This window comes from Cuculus canorus, chromosome 22 (assembly GCF_017976375.1).
Source record: "Cuculus canorus isolate bCucCan1 chromosome 22, bCucCan1.pri, whole genome shotgun sequence".
NCBI lineage: Eukaryota > Metazoa > Chordata > Aves > Cuculiformes > Cuculidae > Cuculus > Cuculus canorus.
The window spans coordinates 3,848,294-3,868,309 of NC_071422.1; the positions used below are offsets into that span (position 1 = coordinate 3,848,294).

General features: G+C 52.9%; 1 protein-coding gene across 1 annotated transcript in view; it reads left to right on the forward strand.

Annotated features, from left to right (window-relative positions):
- LOC128854320 (AT-rich interactive domain-containing protein 1A-like) overlaps positions 1-18,310 on the forward strand; it is a 132,963-nt gene extending 114,653 nt beyond the window's left edge. The window contains exons 34-36 of the mRNA XM_054086730.1: positions 16,750-16,883; positions 16,970-17,079; positions 18,047-18,310. Of these exons, the coding sequence (XP_053942705.1) occupies positions 16,750-16,883; positions 16,970-17,079; positions 18,047-18,235 (433 nt within the window). The 3' untranslated portion in view covers positions 18,236-18,310. The remainder of the gene's footprint in view (positions 1-16,749; positions 16,884-16,969; positions 17,080-18,046) is intronic.
- The last annotated feature ends 1,706 nt before the right edge of the window (positions 18,311-20,016 follow it).

The following is a 20,016-nucleotide window of genomic DNA, read 5'->3' on the forward strand; positions in this document are numbered from 1 at the left end:
TGGTCAGGCAACGCCTACAAATGGACAAGCCAGGCCTCTCTCCAGGCCACGCCCCCTTCGCCTCGTCGGGCCCCGCCTCTCGCTCGAAACCCATGGCTGCGAACGCACCGTCCGCTCCTCGCCTGGCCACGCCCCTCGGCCAGCCTGGACACGCCCCCTTTGCGCTGATTGCTCTCGCCGCCACTCATCCCTCTGGCTCCGCCCCTTGCCCCGCGTGGCCACGCACTCATTTAACCACGCCCTTCATCCTGACTGGTCCTGCCCTTCACCCGGCGCTGCCAATCACCCGCTTGGCCCCGCCTCCTATTGCCCTCACCTGCCACCTTCCCGAGCCGGCAGTGACCACAGACCCCCCAAACCCATCACCTGACGGCCTAAAGACACGCTGAGGTTTGCCTATTCCCATTGCACTGATGGAGAAAAAAAAGTGGCAGGTTAAAAACTGCAGGAGAGAGCAGAAAGTGAGTCCCCAGCACAGCAAAAAGACCCAAACAGGCTTGTTGATACTTCCAGACCCCAACTATGGGATTGTGCTTCCTAGTGAGCCACACACAAACATTCTGGGATTGCTCGTATCCTCCTCCGGATCCAGAGCATCCACAGCTCCAGCTAAAGCAGCTGGTGGGAGGCACGTTCTCCTGAATCACGGAGCTGCAATCTTATTTTAAGAGAGGGGATACTTCAGACCAGCTGTAAATTCTATTATAGCACATTCACAGCTGCAAATCCTATTAAAGCACTGCGGCAAAAACGGTCCCAGTGCTTTAAATATTCTTTAAAAAGCAGAAAAGAAGCCTCATGGCAGGAATGAGGCAGAAAACAAACAGCTTTGAAAAGTCTGTTCCTGTCACGACTTGACGCACCTCATAATGGAAAGCGTTGAAGTCTACAAAGAGCTCAGCCCGCAACCACTGTGCCGGTAGAGAAGATGGTGCCAGGGCTGGAACAACCCCGGAAAGCACCAATGGAAAAAGGACATGGAAAGGCAGAAACAGGTTAAAAATATTACAGTAGAAAAAGATGCAAAGTCTTAATTCCTATTAGAGAGGTCCTTCTCTCCATGTTCTGCCTCTCCCTTTGCTCTCAGGTACGAATTCTGTGTGGTTCACTCTGGAAACTGGGCTGAAAAAAGGCTGTGAATGGGAACAAAACAGCTGCTGCATAAACGATGGTGTGAGCGGGAACACAAACTGGGCAGGTCTGTACAAAGGCAGTGGAGAGCGATTACCAGCCGGTGGCAGCAGGCGCTCGCCAGAAAGGTCCTGTTCCACCAGCTGGGCCACAGGAGTCCTACTGGGAAAGCTGCTCCTTCTGCATCCCAGAGGCACTTGGAGAGCATCAGGGTGGGCACCTCTTGGTGCTCCTCCAACCTCCAGACGTATCTAAAAACCCGTTCTAACCAGGAAGCCAAAGAAATAGGTGGGAATTTTGGAAGCCCCACTGGCTCAGCGCTGTTCCCATGGGCCTGGGAGCACTGGGACTCGCAGCTGCTTTTGCTCCCCCCCAGTCTCAGCTGCTTCACCTGCACCTGAGCAGAAAGGGGGACGTTTCCATGCCTTGTGATGGCTCACGGCTGTGAACCAACCCTACACTGGAGCCGAGCACAACCTGACGGACAGAGCCCCCAGAGCTGAGGTATCCGTAGAGTCATACAAGAGTTTGGGTTGGAAGGGACATTAAAGATCATCTCGTTCCAACCCTCTGCCATGGGCAGGGACACCTCCCACTGGCTCAGGCTGCCCAAGGCCCATCCAACCTGGCCTGGAACCCCTCCAGGGATGGGGCAGCCACACCTTCCCTGGGCAACCTGGGCCAGGGCCTCAGCACCCTCACGGGGAAGAAATTCTTCCTTCTATCAGCCTCAATCTGCCCCTCTCCAGTCTGTGCCCGTTCCCCCTCGTCCCGGCCCCACAGGCCTTTAGGAACAGCCCCTCTGCAGCTTTCTCGCAGCCCAAGATCAGGCCCAGGCCCAGAGCCGGGAGCCGAGCAGGAGGACGCGCTGCGCTCACTGCCTTTGCTGTCACTGCACCAAATCCCACTCTGGGGAGCGCAGCCCAACATCTGCCGAGGTGCTGGGGACCCACACGCCGGCTCTGCCGCCTCCTTCAGACGGGCACGGCCCTCACGGCCGGGACGAGCTGGAGAACAACCTGGACTGTGGCTGTTTGCTGGAAACGCCCTCCTCTGAGGGGAGAGTCCACACCAGAGTCCCGGCGCTGCTCGGGGCGGTCCCGGTGTCTCTCGGGGCGGTCCCGGTGTATCTCGGGGCGGTTCCGGTTCCGGGCGCGGCGGCGCCATGAAGGACTGCGAGTAGCGGCAGATTCCGCCGGGGGTGGCGGCCCCAGGGCCGGGTGCGATCGCCTCCCCGCCGCCGCCCCGCCTCGGCCCGGTGCCGCCCGCGGGCCCCGCCGCAAGTGGGAGGTGTTCCCGGGCCGCCCCCGGTTGTGCTGCGGCGGGCGGCTCCTGCTGGCCCGGCACAGCGGTGTCTTCGCCCTCACCCTCGGGCTGATCGTGGGCACCAGCGGCCTCTTCTTCGCCTTCGAGTGAGTGCGGGGCTGGGGGCTGGGCCCCCCCGGGGTCGGGATGCTCCGCAGCGCCGGGGCCGTTCCCAGCCCCGAGCCCCGAGCCCCGAGCCCCGTTCCCGATGGGGGAAGCCGGGGGGGGAGCTGGGAACCCCCCCGCGCCGTGGTGGTGGGAGGGGGTGGGATGGGGACCCCTCTGTACCCCCTGTGTGCCCCTCGAAGGACCCTCCCTGTCATCCCGGGACCCCCTTTATCCATCCTCCCCCCCAGGAATCCACCGCTCTCCCATCTCCCACCATAGAAGGTACTCCTTTCTATCCCCCTCATCCCTTGTGAAGAGACCCTCTGCTATCCCCTCTCCTGCCCCCTGATAGTCCCCCCTCCCCTGGGGACCCTCCCACTATCCCTCCATTTCCCCCAAGAGACCCTCTGCTATCCCCCTCAAGGGACATCCCCTGTCCCCCCAAGGTGACCACCTTCTTCCCCCCCAAGGGACTCCCCGCTATCCCCTCTCCTGCCCCCTGATAGTCCCCCCTTCTCCCTCCCTTCTCCCACCCCCCAGATGCCCCCCAGCCCCACTTTGTGGCAGTCACTGCCTCCCCTCTGCCTGCCCTGAGGTGGGTTTATACGGAGGGCAGAGGCCTTCTTTGCTCCTCCTGGCTTGGGGAAGGGGTTTAACATCCCCCCCCAGGATGTCCGTCCCCCCTGGTCTCTAAATCTACACCACCACCACCCAGCACCCCCCCGGTCTCTAAATTCCCCTCAGTCTCCCCTCCTGCTTCCAAGAACCGGTCTGGAATGGCAGCCAGGAAACCCCCCGGGCTGGTGGGGTTTGTCCATAGTGGAGGCAGGACTGAGGTTCCTGCTCGATGCTGAAACCTTTTTGGGTCCTGAGGAGCTCTGGAGCTTTGCCTTGTGGGGAGGAGGCAGCTGCTTCTCCCCGAGCCCCTTTTCCTTTGGGAAAGCTGGTCCAGGGGTGCTCCTGGCTTCTGCATCCCAAGGGAATGGAGAGTGAGAGCACCCCGTTACATCCCTAGAGGAGCTGGGGAAGGAGCACTGTTGGGTTTTGACACCTCGGAGGGTTCCTGCTGTTCCTCCTCTGCATCTCCATCTCCCACCCTTATGATCCCCCTGCAGTTCCCCTCATTGCTCCCCCGAGGAACCCCCACTCTCACCAACCCCCTGCAAGTCACTCCTGTTATCCCTGGACCCCCTTTATCCATTCTCCGCTCCTGAAGGACCCCCATCAACCCCCCAAAATGCAAATGTGATGCAGAGCTTTCCCAGCTTGTGCTTTTGCTGAGCAGAGGCAGTCTCCAGCTCCCTGTCCCTGGTGAATAATCAAGTGCCAGCACAGCCGGTGACAACTTCGTGTCCCTAAAAATGCTCAATGTTGACCTTGAGGAGGAGGAACCTTCTCGTTCTCCTGACAAACGCATGTCAGGTTTCCCTGACCTCTGCCTGGAACACAGACGTGCTGTGTCCTCCCCTGCTGGGATGGGAACGAGTCCCTGGAGCTTGGTGCTGCTGCGGTTACCCTGATTTCTGTAACCCGGACACTTAGAGCAGAGCAGGAACCACCCGTGCGTTTCCAGATGTTGTTGCCCCCTTGTGTTGCGCTCCCTTAGGCACACGGAGATGAGTTGGTGTTACTGGCACTTGAACTCTGCTGCTTTTATGCTCACTATTTCTAAATGGCTTTATTTGCTTGAAGCGTTGGGCCAACAGCGCTTCCTCTTGGCATCGCAGCAGCATTGCCATTGAGCAGAGAAGGGAAAGACCCCAATAACGCTGCAAGGAGCTGACTGGAGTTCCTGGCTGCCCACCCTGCAACGACTCCTGGAGGCTGAGCTGCCTCTGAGCTTCTGGTTAAAATCAAGAGAGCCCGTGCCAATGCCGTCCCCTGCCAGGAAGCCGCTCGGGGTGATGCGGGGCTGGTGCCGGTTTGACCGTTCCTTCTCGCCCTTGCAGACAGCATGGGGACCTCTACTTACCGCCCGCCAGCCCGCACGATGGAAGTGGTCATCAACAAGTATGTGGTGAAACTCAAGTACTGCTACATGTGCAAAATGTTCAGTCCTCCGCGCACCTCACACTGCAGCGTCTGCGACAACTGTGTGGGTAAGCTGGAAAGCGGGAAGGTACTGTGTCTCGTGTGTGTGGCCTGTTCTGTTCCTGGACAGATTGCTTTTGGTTCTTGTGAAGGGAGATACTGAGCAGTCTTTCTTCTTGCCGCTGCAAATGAAAGTGACACCAATGCAGTGGGTCGTTGTCCAAGACTCCGTGTCTCTGCTTTCTCCGTTTCTGGGAGGATTGCGCCATGAATTACTGAGTTCAGTTCTGGAGTCCTCAGGACGGGAAGGACTTGGATCTGTTGGAGTGAGTCCATAGGAGGCCATGGAGATGATCCAAGGGCTGGAGCCCCTCCCGTACAAGTACAGGCTGAGAGAGTTGCGGTTGTTCCGCCTGGAGAAAGGAAGGCTTAGGGGAGACCTTAGAGCAGCTTCCAGTCCCAAAAGGGGCTCCAGGAAAGCTGGGGAGAGGCTCTGGATCAGAGAGGGCAGGGAGAGGACAAGAGGGGATGATTTTGGCCTGAAAGAGGGGAGATTGACGTGAGGTCTTAGGGAGAAATGTTTTGCTGTAAGGGTGGGGAGGCCCTGGCCCAGGTTGCCCAGAGCAGCGGTGGCTGCCCCATCCCTGGAGGGGTTCAAGGCCAGGCTGGATGGGGCTTGGAGCAGCCTGATCTGGTGGGAGGTGTCCTTGCCCATAGCAGGGGTGGAACTGACTGGGCTTTGGGGTCCTTACCAACCCAAACCGTTCTGTGATTCCATGAAATGTGTTTGAAGCCCCACCAAATGCAAGGTTTGGTGCAGGCTCCTCGTTGTCTGTGACCTTGGTGTTGCCAGGCTGGTAGAGCTACCACCACAGCTGTGCTGTAAGGACACATCCTGCAAGCAAAGCACTGTTCAGCGTTAATTGGTTTGAAGAGCATCACCAAGAGTGTTGTTTGGGGAAGCCCTGGGAGCCGAGAGGTGTTAATAGTATCATTACAGAGCTGTGTTTGGCCAGGGAGATCCCATTCCCTGGATGGCTGCTGGGAAAAAGCTTCCTCATCTTGTTTCCACTGCTAGAACTCGGTATCTTTCGTTTGCAGAAGATCTACCCAAAGGACCTATTGGGACAAAGGTGTGGTGGAGGAAAGGAGCAATGTTTAACTGGGCTGGCTTTAAGTTTACAGGAGCACCAGGTAGTTAGAAGTTGGTGGCTGAAGCCATGAGAAACTGTCCTGTATTGCTGTCAGGTTTGGGTATGTCGAGCTTATGGGCGTGAGGCAGAGCAGCCCAGCCTGCTTCTACACTGGGGTGCTTGTTTCCCACAGGGATGGCTGTGAGGAAGGTGACTGCTGGGTGCTAAGTGGTCCCACTGCAAGCTGCGTGTATTGTCTTGCTTATTCTGAGGGACCAGAGGAGGCTGCTGGATATCTTGAGTTTAAAAAAGGAAGAGGCAAAGGCAAAAAGGAAGCCCGCACCTTGATGGGGACGTTGTCAGCCACACTTGTTGTTGAAAGTGCCCTGGTGAAACCCTTTGTGTGCATCAATGTGGTGTTGGCTGTCTGTCTTTTGGGAGCATCTTCATCCACCACAAGAGGATTTTTTGTTTTCTCTGAACTTGAATTTCCTCTCGGCCTCTTCCATCTCTTTAGAACCAGACTGTCGTGGGAAGAGAGGCCATGGAGTACGACCCGGAGCTGGCCCTTCAGGAGGCTATAAAGGGCAGCGGGCTTTGGCTGGGGTGTTGACCTCGGCACAGCCAGTTGCACCTTCAATAGATGAGATGGAAGTGTTCCTCCCTGGAGGATGAGCAGTGTTTCCTCATGAATGAGGATGGAAAGGTCTATGCTTATTTATTGGCTTGAACTGTCTGGACTGGTGGTGGAGGAATTGGAACCACTTGTGCATTGAGTTTTGGGAGATGGGGACAGGCATGGCGAGTGTCTAAAGTGTGAACTTGAGGGGTGAGAGCAACCTGCAGCTGCAGGTAGGGTCAGTGGAGCCCCCTGCGATGCCTATTGGTCGTCGCTGTGTTCTGTGCCCGCCCCCCCAAAGTCAGTTGTGGGCGTTGCCCTGCTACCCTGGGGATGCTCAGGAGGAAGGGGCAGTTAGACTGTCAGTTCGAGTGAGTCTGTCAGGTGGTGTGGTGGTGGCAGCCAGGCTGGTGGTGGTGCATCTGCACAGTTTGGTGGCTGCTTGAAGCCATGCCTCGTACGCGCATGCAGTTTGACTGTGTGTACCCATGGTGCATCTGCAAGAACCGCCGCCATGGGCCAAAGGAGCAGACACAGTCAGGAATTCGTAGACCTCGCACTCCAGGATTATGCAGTCCAAGGCCTGGTACACCGAGACCTCGCACTCCGGGAGCACACAGTCCAAGGCCTCGTACCCCAGAAGCGCATGCACGGAGAGAGCGCTCCGTGGAAGCGCATGCACGGAGAGAGCGCTCCGTGGAAGCGCAGTCTCGGAGAGAGCGCTCCACGGAAGCGCATTCTGGGAGAGAGCGCTCCACGGAAGCGCATTCTGGGAGAGAGCGCTCCACGGAAGCGCATGCACGGAGAGAGCGCTCCGTGGAAGCGCAGTCTCGGAGAGAGCGCACTCCAGAAGCGCAGTCTCGGAGAGAGCGCACTCCAGAAGCGCAGTCTCGGAGAGAGCGCACTCCAGAAGCGCAGTCTCGGAGAAAGCGCACGCCAGAAGCACATTCTCCGAGAGCGCATGCTAAGAGACATCGCGTTGAGAGGATTATCTTGGTCAAGGTACTGGTACCATGGTAGTGCAGGCAGTGTAACTCCAGTAGAGCCATTTGAAGAGTTGGGAGAGGTTTTGGGCTGGGGAAGGGCTGAGAGGTGGGAGGTTGAATCCTGCGCCCGTGGAGACAGTGTGGATGCGGTGTGTTGGTGGTTCTGGATGTTGGGGCTGCCAGGATCTGACCCAGCCTGAGCTCTTGGTAGCTCCGGAGGATGTGGGAGGGACTAGAAATAGCAAAGGTGAGCGCAGCCTCTCCACTTTGAGGGTTGCTTTTTGGAAGCATTTATGCTTGGTTGATCGCGGCTTTTGCAATCAAGACACGGTGTTTTTCCTGTGTTGTTTTCCATTTGCCATGACTCCTGTGTAGAGGTTCCCTGCCTGCCTTGGCATGGTTGGTGTTTCCCAGCAGGTTGAAAGGCACTGGGAAACAGACTGGGAAAGCTGCTGACTTGGAACCCGGGTCCTTTCCCTGAGTCGCTGTTGGTGTCACCAGCCTGTTAAGCTCCTGCTGCTGTCACCAATTTCCAGCTTGTTGAACTTGGTAGAAGGGGTACAGAAGGGTTAGGGAAGGATGGGTGGTTTTATTCTCTCCCCTGATTTCAGTGATTTATATCCAATATGACCATGATTGCAGCTGAATGATTCCTAGGGAAAATGACTCCCCTTTCCCAGCGTTGTCTGTCACTAATACCAGTTTTCTAGCCAACATAGTGATAGGATGAGAGGAAATGGCCTCAAGTGAGAGGGAGAGGGATTCCAGCACGCTGCCCCACCCCTTCGCCTTCCACCTCCACCGCTACGTCACCACAACACAACCACACGTGTGCTCGTAGTGTTGATGTCATTCATTCAGTGCCAAGATTGCTTCAAAACATTCCTTTGGCCCCAGTTCCAACAGGAGTACAGCTGGGATGTGTTAGATTTTAGGCAGTCTGCCCTCAATTTGAGATGAGTTATAAATAGCAGTGCCGACTTCCTTAACTACCCCTCTCCCAGGTAAAATGCAGGTTAATTACTGTGGGAATCAATTAGGGCTTCTCGTGCTTAAACAGCCGGGAATGCTTTGTATTATTTTTTATCAGAAAAAATGGACAACAAATCTGGTCAGGAGAAGATTTCAGACCCAAGGCGAGAGCTTAGGGCTTTTTTATTATATATGAATTTTTGGCCTTTCTATTTTTTGGGGCAGTTGTGGCCAGTACTCACAGTTGCCAGTAATTAAGCGACGCTGATTTGAAACCAGTGAGTTCCATAAGTGGCTTTTTCCTTTTCTTTTTTCTGACATAATAAATACAAATAGGTAATAAGATGATTGGGAAAATCAAAATTGCATTTTTCTGCACTCAATCAGACAGGAGAAGGAAGGAGGTGTCTCTTTGGGGGTGGTGAAGGAGAGGTTTGGCTTGCCAAAAGCTGGGAAGCACTCCTGGTGGCACCGCTTTTACGTACCAAAGAAGATAATGTGGGGAGGGAGGAGATGTCAGTGATCTCAGGTGATACCCACAAGGCGAGGCTTAGGGACAGTTGCTTGGAAGATGTACACAATTTGCATCCCTTGGGGTATGGAAGCTCTGCATTTATGCTCCCATTCAGGAGGAGAGTCACTGTAGTTCTGGGATTCAATCTGCCACCATCAAAGACATGGGTTTTTTAGCTGACCCCCTGAGTGGAAGCTCCTCTTGAGAGCATGGCACAAACCCCTTTGGGTGCATGGCATGGGCTGTGGGGGACAGCAGGGACCGAGGGCTCCTCCAGGCTCCCTCCTCGGGGGTCCTGCAGCCTCCCTCCATGTTTGTCCTTAGCAGCAGCATCTGTGATAACCTGAATGTAGCTTTTTAGTATTGGTATGGAGCAAAATGGAAGCATCCAGCCCAACTGAGTGTGGTCGAGCATCTCAAATCCTCCGCAACAGAGGATTGTCCTGGTGCCACGCACACGGTTGTGTGTTAACAGCTTCCGTAGGGCGGCAAACGCCGTGTTTCCAGGTGTGTCGAGGCTGGAGTGGAGAGGAGGAGGGGACGTGGACCTGGTTCTTCATTGATCTGTGCCATATTCATGCCAATTGAAGGAAGCCTGCTTTGGTTTGCAGGAGTAGCCCCCCTTACCAGCAGCAAGGTGCTTTTCCCACCATCTCCTTTACATTCCCTCCTGTGCTCCTGTTGCCCCACAAGCGCCCCATGAGCTCCCCGTGGCGCCCCTGGTCCCGTCGGTTGGCGCGGGGTGGTTTTCCTGGCAGGCGCAGCAGCCAGCTGGTCAGACAAATGTTTTCAGGGTCTGTGCGTTGGGACTTCAAGCTGTGCTCCCTTGGCAGTTGGGTTGGATTTTCCGAAGTTTAGAGTACTGCATGGACTTTTTTTTTTTTCCCTTCCCCAAGGAGGGTGGATTCTGCAAAGACAACTGAGAAACTGTGGTGGTGTCTGGGCTTCTTTGGGGTTTCCAGCGGGAGCTGGCTCTGTGCTCTTTGCCTGTACAGCCCTGCAGTGCCACTCCTCAAGCACCTGAGCTGAGCAAGAGAGGGTGGATCTGTACAAATACCACCGCGGGGCTGGTTGCAGGAAGGGGTGGTGTAAAAGAGTCCATTGTCCTGGAGATCTGGTGGAAGACAACTAATTGGTATTAGTTAAGTCATCAGGACATCAGCGACCAATCTGTATTCAGTCCGAGATGGGGGTTAAAGACTGTGCCTGGGATTCATTTAGAGGTCACTATGCCCAAACCAGTCCTTGCTTTAGGTGGAAAACTGGCATTTGGAGGTTTGTAGCATTTTCAGGAATTCTGGTGGACTCGTGTCCTGGCCTGGCTCCAGGCAGGGGTAGTGCAGGTCAGGGCGTCCTTGGAAAGTTGCATTCATTCACTCATCGCATCCTGCCTGCTCTGAAACCCAGGACCTGGCTTTCAAGCCTGACAAATTACTTTTTCATGGATCTGGAGAAATTTGATGTAGAAACGTTTATTCTACAAAAGGCCACAGACACAAAGCACGTGTGAAAAAAGGCAAAAGTGGAACTGCAGTCTGGAATGCTGTGGGTGTCAGTGGCTCTGCCCAGTGTTACTGCATCAATATGAGTTAACTGAAACGTGTAAGTGTAAATGAACTGCCTGTAGTGTCTTGGGAGGCCTTGTTATATGTTTCATATATGTTCATATAACATGTTCATATGTTCATATAACATATGTTATATGTTTTATATGTTATATAAGCAGTGTTTCTCGTGAATATTTAAGTTTTCAGCCTAAATTTACCTTGTTATGGACTGTCTGGACACTGAACTACCAGCTACTATGGGGAAAAGCCGCTTACACTGATAATCCATCTTCTTACTGATCCTTCCCTGGTTCTTGCCTGTCCTGTGGCCACAGGAGAGATGTCGGCATTCAATGACTTCTCGTTCGATGTGTTTTGTGAAAGGTCTGTAGGTTCTAGGAAGAGGCAGATGAGCTTCTGCTGCTCTGCACCAACGTGTTGTGAAGCTATAGTAGCCTTCGAGTGTGGAAAGGGGCTTCAGGAAAGCTGGGGAGGGGCTCTTGATCAGGGAGGGCACCGAAGGGACAAGACGGAAGGATTTTAAGCTGAAAGAGGGGGAGATTGAGATGAGATCTTAGAAGAGATGCTTCCCAGAACAGTGGTGGCTGCCCCACTGCTGGAGGTGTTCAAGGCCAGGTTGGATGGGGCTTTGAGCAACCTGACCTAGTGGAAGGAGTTGGGAACTGGATGGGCTTTGAGGTCGATTCCAACCCAAACCATTCTACGATTCTGTGATTCTATGAAGTTTTCTTCTGGGGTTTTGGGATTTTGTGAACAATTCCTGTGTGTAGCTGGATGTACCTCACATGTCACAACTTGCCTTGCAGCCTTCAAGCGCCACAGATCAGATGGGGAGGATGAAGCCTCAGCCGTATGGAGGAACCAACGCCCCCCCACAAGAGCAGGGAGCTCAGGCGGGGCCACAGCAAGGACACGGCTCTCCAGGACAGCCCGACGGGTCACAGACTGCTCAGCAGCAGCAGTCTGCCTCCTCCCAGCAGCGCTTCCTCTCTCCTCAGGTAGGTCTGCTCTGCTTTGTTTCCATCTGTAAGGAATCCTTAAAGAAACTTGGGCAAATCCTTTCCTTTGCGCGTTCATGTTAGTTGAACTAAGGTCAGCGAGCTGGTTGGAATGATGATGGTAGTGACTGTGCTGCCTTCTCTCCTGTGTCGAGAGCTGTATCTCAGAGATGTGGTGGTTGTAACAGGTTAAGCTGTGCTAATGCAGCAGTTTGGAGGACTGGTGTTGTGTAAATGCTGCCGGTTGGCGATAGCAGTCTGAAGGATTTTTGTACTGGAGTGGTTGTGGCTGTGAAAGTTCTCCAAGGGCTGTAGAGAACTGCTTGGATTAGCACAGTAGCAGAGCACAGTTTGCAGAGCAGCACAGAGATGGTGATGGGAGAGTTTGCTCTGAAATGTAAAGCTCTGCTTTAGGGAGGAGAAATAAAGCAGCAAATGCAGGGAATTGAGAAGAAAAGAATGAATCAGTTTTCCTTGTGTATGCGTAAATTGCATTTATTTTCAACAAGGCTTAATAGTGTTTTAATAGTTGTTCCTGGTTGTGTGAAAAGCTAGCTGGGACCTTTCAGCAGATGTTTTAATGCAGGATTAAAATGGATGTTTTAATGTACATGCCTTGTTGTGCCGTGAAGCGCTCAGAGCTGTTGTAAGACCTTAGAAGATCAAGAAGCTAAGTGGGCAGCCTCCCAGGACAGTCCGTGTCTTTCAGGATCTGTAAGAAGGGAAATCCAGAGCATTACTGTTTTGTCATGTTTTAGGGTTCTGCTCCCGGCCCTTGCAGTAGCAGCCTGGTGGCGTTTGTCCTCCTGTGGAACCGTAGGCGTTGCTGCCTTCAACTCTTTGCTGTCTTATTTCCTGTTTTGGGCAAATTCCTCCACAACACAAGAATATACCAGAGCAATTCCAGCAGAGCCTTGATTTTATTCTCATTTGTGATTTTTTTGGTGTTTCTTCTTGTTTCAGGAGTTGTCTCGAGTGTTGCTTGTGTCCCAGGCGTCATCTGCTCCCTCAACGGCTTCCAGCAGAGGGCCAGAAGATATGAACGTGAATCTTCAGTCCAGGCCTTCAGCCCCGTCGGTGAGTGGAAAAGAACCTTTTAGTGGTGAATTTGCTGGTCCCTTCAGGCTCCTTTTGCGCATGGGAATTTCTGCTTCTGTTTGGTTTGGCTTTGGCCTTTTGAGCTTGTCTTCTTGCTTGCCTTGAGCTCGGATTGCCGCTTGCAAAGTCACCCTCACCTTCCAGACACCCCATTGATGTGTTTCATGTTGCAACGTGCTTCTCTGAGTTGCTCAGCTATTTGTCCATGCGGCGATTTTCTCTCCTTCCACCCCTTCGTCTGGGTTTGAACTGAGCTTAATCCTCCCCGTGATCCGGGAGGAAACTTCCCACCCTGTGCGGCAGCACCTGGTCCCAGTCTGGGCCACGCGGAGCCCTCTGCCACCAATCAGCCCCTGTTTTCGAGATGATGCTGCGTGGAGCTGCCGATACAGCCTCACAGGAGCCTGTGCCGACAGTGGGTTGCGCTATGCTCGATGCCGGGCTCATTCCCTGTTTCTATTCTGGTCGCGAGCGGCTCAGCTCTGCTTCGTGCCTGCACACCTCATACAGATTCCCCTAACCCTCAGCCTTTCATTTCCTTAGGATCTAACTTGGTTACGGAGGATACTGAAAAAGAAGATGGCGACCTCCACATGCAAGCAGGCAGAAGGGATGTCTGGAGTCTTGCTTAAGAGTGGACGGGTTCTTGTTCTTCCAAGCCGGCCTGGCGTGAGAAGGCGGGTCAGTGTTTAATCGGCATGTAGGATGGCCAGTTGTGGTCTGGGATCCTGAACAATAGCCCTGTGCTCTGTCACATGCATCCCCTGTGCTGCCACAGCCTGGGAATACGGAGCCACTCCTTGCGCCGTGGCTGCTGAAGCACACACCTCACGGGTGACCCTCGCTTTTGAGCAGCTCATTGCTGTAGAGCAGGGAAATCACTTTTTCACTTCCTTTTTGCTGCTGACTTGATGTCATTGGAGACACTTGAAAAGGTGCCAAAGCCTCTTGTCAGTCCGATGTTGGACACAGTAACCTCAACCTCTTCCCTTTCTATCCAAACTTATCCTGCCAGAGGTCCTGCACCATGCAAGGGAGGGAGAGCCCATGTTAGTGTGACCTTCAGCTGCCGCGTGGGGCAGTCGCAGGGAGAAACGAGGGTGTTTAACTGCAGCTGACAACACTGCGTGTGTTTTAAATGCTGCCACACCTGAGCTTTTGGTTGATGGGAATCATTTTGGGTGAACCAACAGATGTGATCTATCTGGACTCCTGTAAACCTTTGACACCGTCCCCCACAATATTCTTCTCTCTAAACTGGAGTGAGATGGGTTCGATGGGTGGACAGTAGGGTGGATAAGAAACTGGTTGGGTGGTCGTATTGGAAGAGTAGTGGTCAATGGCTCAAAGTCCAGATGGAGATCCGTGATCTCCATCCTCGTGTCCCTCAGGGGTCTTCATTAAGGCTTGTTGGGACAGGACGAGGGGGAGCAGATATAAACTGGAGAGTGGCAGATTTAGACTGGACATTAGGAGGAATTCTTTGACCATGAGAGTAGTGAGACACTGGTCCACATTGCCCAGGGAAGTTGTGGCTGCCCCATCCCTGGAGGTGTTCAAGGCCAGGTTGGATGGGCCTTGGGCAGCCTGATCCAGTGGGAGGTGTCCCTGCCCGTGGCAGAGGGGTTGGAACTAGAGGATCTTTAAGGTCCTTTCCAACCCAAACTCTTCTATGAGTCTTACGAGAAATGCGCTCTTCCTTATGATATGGGAGATCATAGTCCCGTGTCTTTTTCCGTTGGCCTGATCTGTTTCTCTGTGTGTTGCAGGACCTGTCTGGCTCAATAGATGATGTCCCCACGGGGACGGAAGGAGCCCTGAGTCCTGGAGTAAGCACGTCAGGGATATCCAGCAGTCAAGGAGAGCAGAGTAACCCAGCTGAGTCTCCTTTCTCTCCGTGTACGTCTCCTCACCTGCCAGGCATCAGAGGACCCTCCCCATCCCCGGTTGGGTCTCCTGCCAGCGCTGCTCAGGTCCCGTTCAGGGTCCGCTTTCACCTGCTGCAGTACCAGGTAATGCTGCTTGGCGCGTGTTGATCTTCTGGCGGGGCTGCTTTGTGCAGCTGGAGAGTGAATTCCAATGGCCAGTGGGGAGGAATTGGCCCCTGTCAGTACTGTGTGGCTCTTGAGGTCCTGTGATCTCTTTGTTGGCTTTAAAATGCCTTTAACTGTTAAAGGATGCAGGAGGATGGGTGAGAAGGCTGGTAAAGCCTGCACTGTCATCTCGCTGGGTGAGCGTGACTGATGTTGCTCTTGTTTTCCTTCGCTGTGGCTAACATAGCCTGCTCCCCAAGTTGTTTGTAGTTCTGGTATTTAATACTCTTGCCTCGTGGGCTTTGTGGTGTGGAATTTTTGTGATTAACCCCTCTCCTGTTTGCGCTGTAGGCAATCAGATGCCACCCCGGCCACGCAGCGGCCGGTCGGACAGCATCCTGCATCTCTCCGTGCACCCGTCAGGCAGAGCACAAGATCAAGGTATGTGACAGGAGTTAAAAGATTTAGTTGTAATGCAAGGTGTGTGACTAAAAACTACCTGGCCTGATCACACGGATTCTGTGGTGAGGTAGCATTTAAAAGCTGCCCCAGGTTTTTAAACTGGGAGTGTTCAGGCACCTTGCAGTAAATTCAGCTGGTTTTGGTTGTTTGGCCTCTTTACTGTTCCCTCCAGGCTCATAGGGTGGCTTCTAAGATGTTTTCTCTGGCTTCTGACTGGCTTTTCTACAAATGCTGTTTGTCCCTGACCTTAAGCTTCAAGATGAGGGTCGTTGACAACAATATTGCATGTTTTCCCCCTAAGAGAATAAGGTTGATGTGGGCGGAAAGTCAGGTAAAAGCTTCAGTTCTCCTGGCTGAAGGGTGTCACCCTGCAAAGGCAAACTAGCAAATAAAAACCAGCAATGACGAGAAGCCCCGAGGATTTAGGGGGTTGTGCTATCTGGGTTTTTTTCTGGTTAAAACAGGAAATTGGATCCGTTATCTTAGGAGATAACACTGGCTCCTTAATAGCAACCATCTGTTAGTGATCTATAAGTATTTGCTGATAGGAGATTTTTATGGTGATTCATAAACTAACTGGTAGAGCGATGTTTTCTGTGTCTCTGTATCTCCTCAGGAGGGTCTCCTGGGCAGCCAAATAGCAATGAGATGCCCAATGCCAACTATCCGAGTCCGGGAACAGGAGGAAGCCTGAGCCGAAAGAGAGCACAGGAAGCAGCTGCCACTACCGTGCACACGGCTGCCAAGTCCGTCCAGAGCAGGTGAGGAACGAGGTTTCCCCTGGTCCTTTTCCTGTGTCGCATCTCTGTTTCTGAGCTGTGGATGAAATAACCAAAAGTGGAGTAAGACTGAACATACATTTCTTTGAAGGTTTGCCCTCCTTGGAGACTTGTTCATCAGTCTTAAGAGTCTAACGCTTGGACGAGCAAGGTTTTGGAATCCATCATTAATAATATAGTTGGGGAATATTTAATATTCAGGGAGGTGATTCTGCCCCTGTCAGGGAGGTGATTGTGCCCCTGCACTGGTGAGGCTGCCCCTCGAATCGTGTGTTGAGTTATGGGCCCCTCGCTCCAAGAAGGATGTTGAGGCTCTGGAGTGTGTCCAGAGAAGAGCAGCGAAGCTGGGGAAGGGGCTGGAGAACAAGCCTTGCGTGGAGCGGCTGAGGGCCCAGGGGTTGTTTAGCCTGGAGAAGAGGAGGCTGAGGGGAGACCTTATTGCTCTCTACAACTCCCTGAGAGGAGGTTGTAGAGAGGAGGGAGCTGGGCTCTTCTCCTCAGTGATAGGGACAGGACAAGAAGGAATGGCCTCAAGCTGCGCCATGGGGAGGGTCACACTGGATATCAGGAGAAAAATTGTCACCAAAAGGGTCATCGAGCCATGTAAACCATTGAAGGTGGCTGGAGTTCTGCACTGCATCTCTACAAAGAAATTATTTTCACTTAAATGTGCGGAGCTGAGGTGTTTGCAGGTCTGTTCTTCGCAAGCAATGTCTACAATGAAGTTTGTTCTGCGAGTGCAGCAGAACGAGACTGAGGGTGAAACCATTCAGAACTGAACTCCTCTTCCGAACTAGTTTGCATCCCCTTTTCTGTTGAGAAGGAGACTCGAGCTCTAGGGTAGCCGAGCTGTCGGAGAGCACCCACTCTTTGGCCTTTTGCTGGAAAAGGGAGCTGGGGAAAGTCCGTTTTCCACTTTCTTTTCCTTTCTTTGAGCAAACCTGCTTCTTTGGAGGAGAAGATCTTAATGCTCAGCATTTGGGTAAACATCTTTCTTCCTTGATTTCTCTAGGCCTGCTGGTTATCCGAATGTGAACCAAGGAGGAGTGACGGGCACTGGAGCTGCTTCTGGCCAGGGAATTGACAGTCTGGCCCGCATGATGAACCCCCAGGGCCCACCCTGTGCGATGGCTAACAACTCTGCAGGTAAGCCAGGGCCGGCTGTCAGGCATTGCGTTGATTTCATTGTCCCGGACTGAGAATGAGTGTTAAAGATTCTTTTAACTTCCTAGGGATGGCGGCAAGCCCTGAAGTGATAGGCCTTGGGGAGGTCGAATTACCATCTGCATCTAAAACGAAGAATGAGGCAGATGGGACACCAAGCGCAAAATCCAAGTCAAAGGTAAGATGTTTTGGTTTTTTCTCAGGAGTTCCATTCTTTTCAGCATCCAGGGAGATAAAACTGTGACACGGTAACTGGAACAGTGCATCTGTCTGGTAGTGAGTGTGGTTCCTGAGAGAACTTGATTGGGATCCTCCTCCTTACCCTGGAGAGACTTCTTGCTGGAGAGAAGTTGTCCTTGTAGCGTGTGATCTGATTGCTTCTTGCCACTATGATTTTAACTTGATTTGGATGAGCAAGTGGGACACCCTGTTTAGGACTAACGAAATAATGGTCTTGAAATATGTGTTTTGGAGAGGGCTCTGCAGTAAACCACTAAATCCATGTGTTGCAAAGTTCTTCAGGATTTATCAGGGAACAAGGGAGGGGTTTGTTTCTGGCATTCAACCTTTCAGAAATGAAGAGGAGTGTTTCCCAGTCCTTTAGGAGTAATCAGTTATACTTGGAAGAGGAAGGAGAATCCTTCCTGCTGCTTTCAGGGTTGTCTTTTCGATCTACAGGAAAGGAAGAAGCAGGGAGTACAAGTGTTTAATGGATCTTGGTTAACGCTTCAGCACAAACCTCTTTTTTCTGGGAAATACAAGAGAAATGAGGTCTGATGAAATTCCAGGATGTGAAAGTAAATCAGGGCCTGTGTGCAGTCTGGTTTGTGGTGAACGTGTGGTAGAGCTGAGTCTTTCCTACAGGAAAGTCCTTTCTGTGGGCAGACTCCTGCCCCCCGGGCTTCCCTGTCAAATCCACAAGGGAACGACCATCCAGCCGCAAGGAATTGGTCTTGGCTTGTGACACTGAAAGACGGATCCAGCTTTGCGTTGGACAGGACTAACGATGGGACGAGTCTTGCCGTGTCGCAGGCCATGCCGTGGGGCGTATCCTCTGGCTCTGAGCAGCTCTCCCCGCTGAGGTTTGGGTTGCCTGTTTCCGAGTAGATCATCTCCTATCTGTGGTGTTTTTCTTCTCCTTGTAGAATTACAAGCGGCCGAGGGACGACGACTACAGCCCACCCGCCAAGAGGCACAAAGGGGAGATGTGCAACATCCCATATAGCGCCGGGCAGGAGCAGACGCCGCAGCAGCTGCCTCCAGCGCAGAGCCAGGAGCCGAGCCAGCAGCAAACGGCGCAGCCATCTCCGCAGGAGGACCTCCCTAACCAATAGGGGAGCACCTACCCCGCTGCTGGTTTATTTGTTTCTTCGTTTTTGTTTTCTTTCTGATCGAGATTTGAAAAAGTTCCACATGTTAAGAATAAATGTACGTTAAATGTACGTTAATGTACATAATATATAATAAATACTTTACGCCTGTGAGGTGTTTGTCAGGGTTTTTTATGAGCAGGACAGGGAGGTGACTTTGGTGCTGGCAGGTCTTGGTGCTGTGATGATGTAGGTCAGCAAGGCATGGAGAACCTTCAGGGTCCTGTGCTTTGGGGCCGCTTTGGAGGCTGATACCACGTGGTCTGGTTTTGCTTTCTCCCTTTGGTTTGTTTTGGTGATGGAGGCTTTGTTTTGTGCTGTGTAGGCTCAGGTAGGAGCAGATTTGCAGCAGGAGGTGAAGCTGAGGCAGAGACGTGTGGTGCGCAGGGTGGAAAAGGCTCAGAAACCACCAGCCCTGCCTGCCCGCCACGAAGATGCCCACACACACACACACACACACACACGCACACACAGAGCTACCACGTGATGCGTTGCGTCAGGGTCTCGGCAGAGACAGGGTCTCAGTCCTCCAGGATCCACTGCTCAGCAAAACATTCCTCCTCAGATGATGGGAGGTCCCTTACAGTCTGGTCTGGAGGGCCCGCAGGAAGGCGCTATGTGGCAAGGGCGTAAGGAAATAGGGTACAGCTCTCTGGACCGGCAGAGCACATGTGGGTGATGACCTTGAATTGTTGGACATGTCCTTGAGGAGTGAGGAGGCAGGGTGTGGCAGAGCTAAAAAGGAAAGAGAAAACACCAATTAGCGGAGAGCTCGGGGCATGTTAAACTAAAGCTTTAAGGCATCATCGAGTAGCTGAGAGTGTGTGGACCAGCACGGGGACAGCAGAAAGGGTATATAATGCTGCTACTTGCAACAGTAAAGGTCTTTGGCTAACCTCACACCAGAGTCCGTGAATGAATCCCTGCATGGTACTACTGGCCACCTTGGCAGAGGGAACAGCCTGGCAGCAAGAGCGATTGCTGTGCAGAAGGGCAGCATTGGCAACTTGCTGGGCTTCTTGGAGGACAGCCTGGCCGCCACGCAGTTCCAGCAGAGCCAGGCCGGTTTGATGAACATGCAGAACCCACCCTTGGACATGATGCTCGCCCTGGCCAAGGTGGACAAGAACCACTCGGAGTTCACGTTACATGACTCGTGGCTGTTGGACACCTCCGTGTTGCCTTTGATGAACTCTTTGGTTTCACAAGTGATTTGTGAAGTACTGTTTTTAATTGGCCAGTCATGACAGCTGTGGGATCTGAGACCCCGTGTGCGTGTGCGTGAGTGGAGAACTTAGAAACTGACTGTTGCCCTTTATTTATGCAAAACCACCTCAGAATCCACTGTCTGCCCTGCGCTGTCCTGCTTCTCCCTTGGGGAAAGACCTTCCCCCTTCCCTCTCTCTTTCCACTGCTCTTCAAATTTGTCCTGAATCCCTTATTAAAGGAATCAAAGTTCTGTCTACATAGAAGACTTTTTTTTATTTTAACCAAAGTTACTGTCGTTTACAGTGAGTTTGGGGAGAAAAGACGACTTGCCCTGTTATCCCATTGACAGGCACCGCTTTCCTAACTGTTTTTAATGGTAAACTCTGAAGGACAAAAGTGACTGCTGAACTCGGTGAGGTTTTATTGCTGTACATTGAAAGGGAGGCGCCTCCCTCTGAGCTCTGTCAAATGGACCATTTCATCTCCTTTGCATTTTCTTAGACGCGTGGTGTGGACTTCAGAGGAGGGGGTTTCCA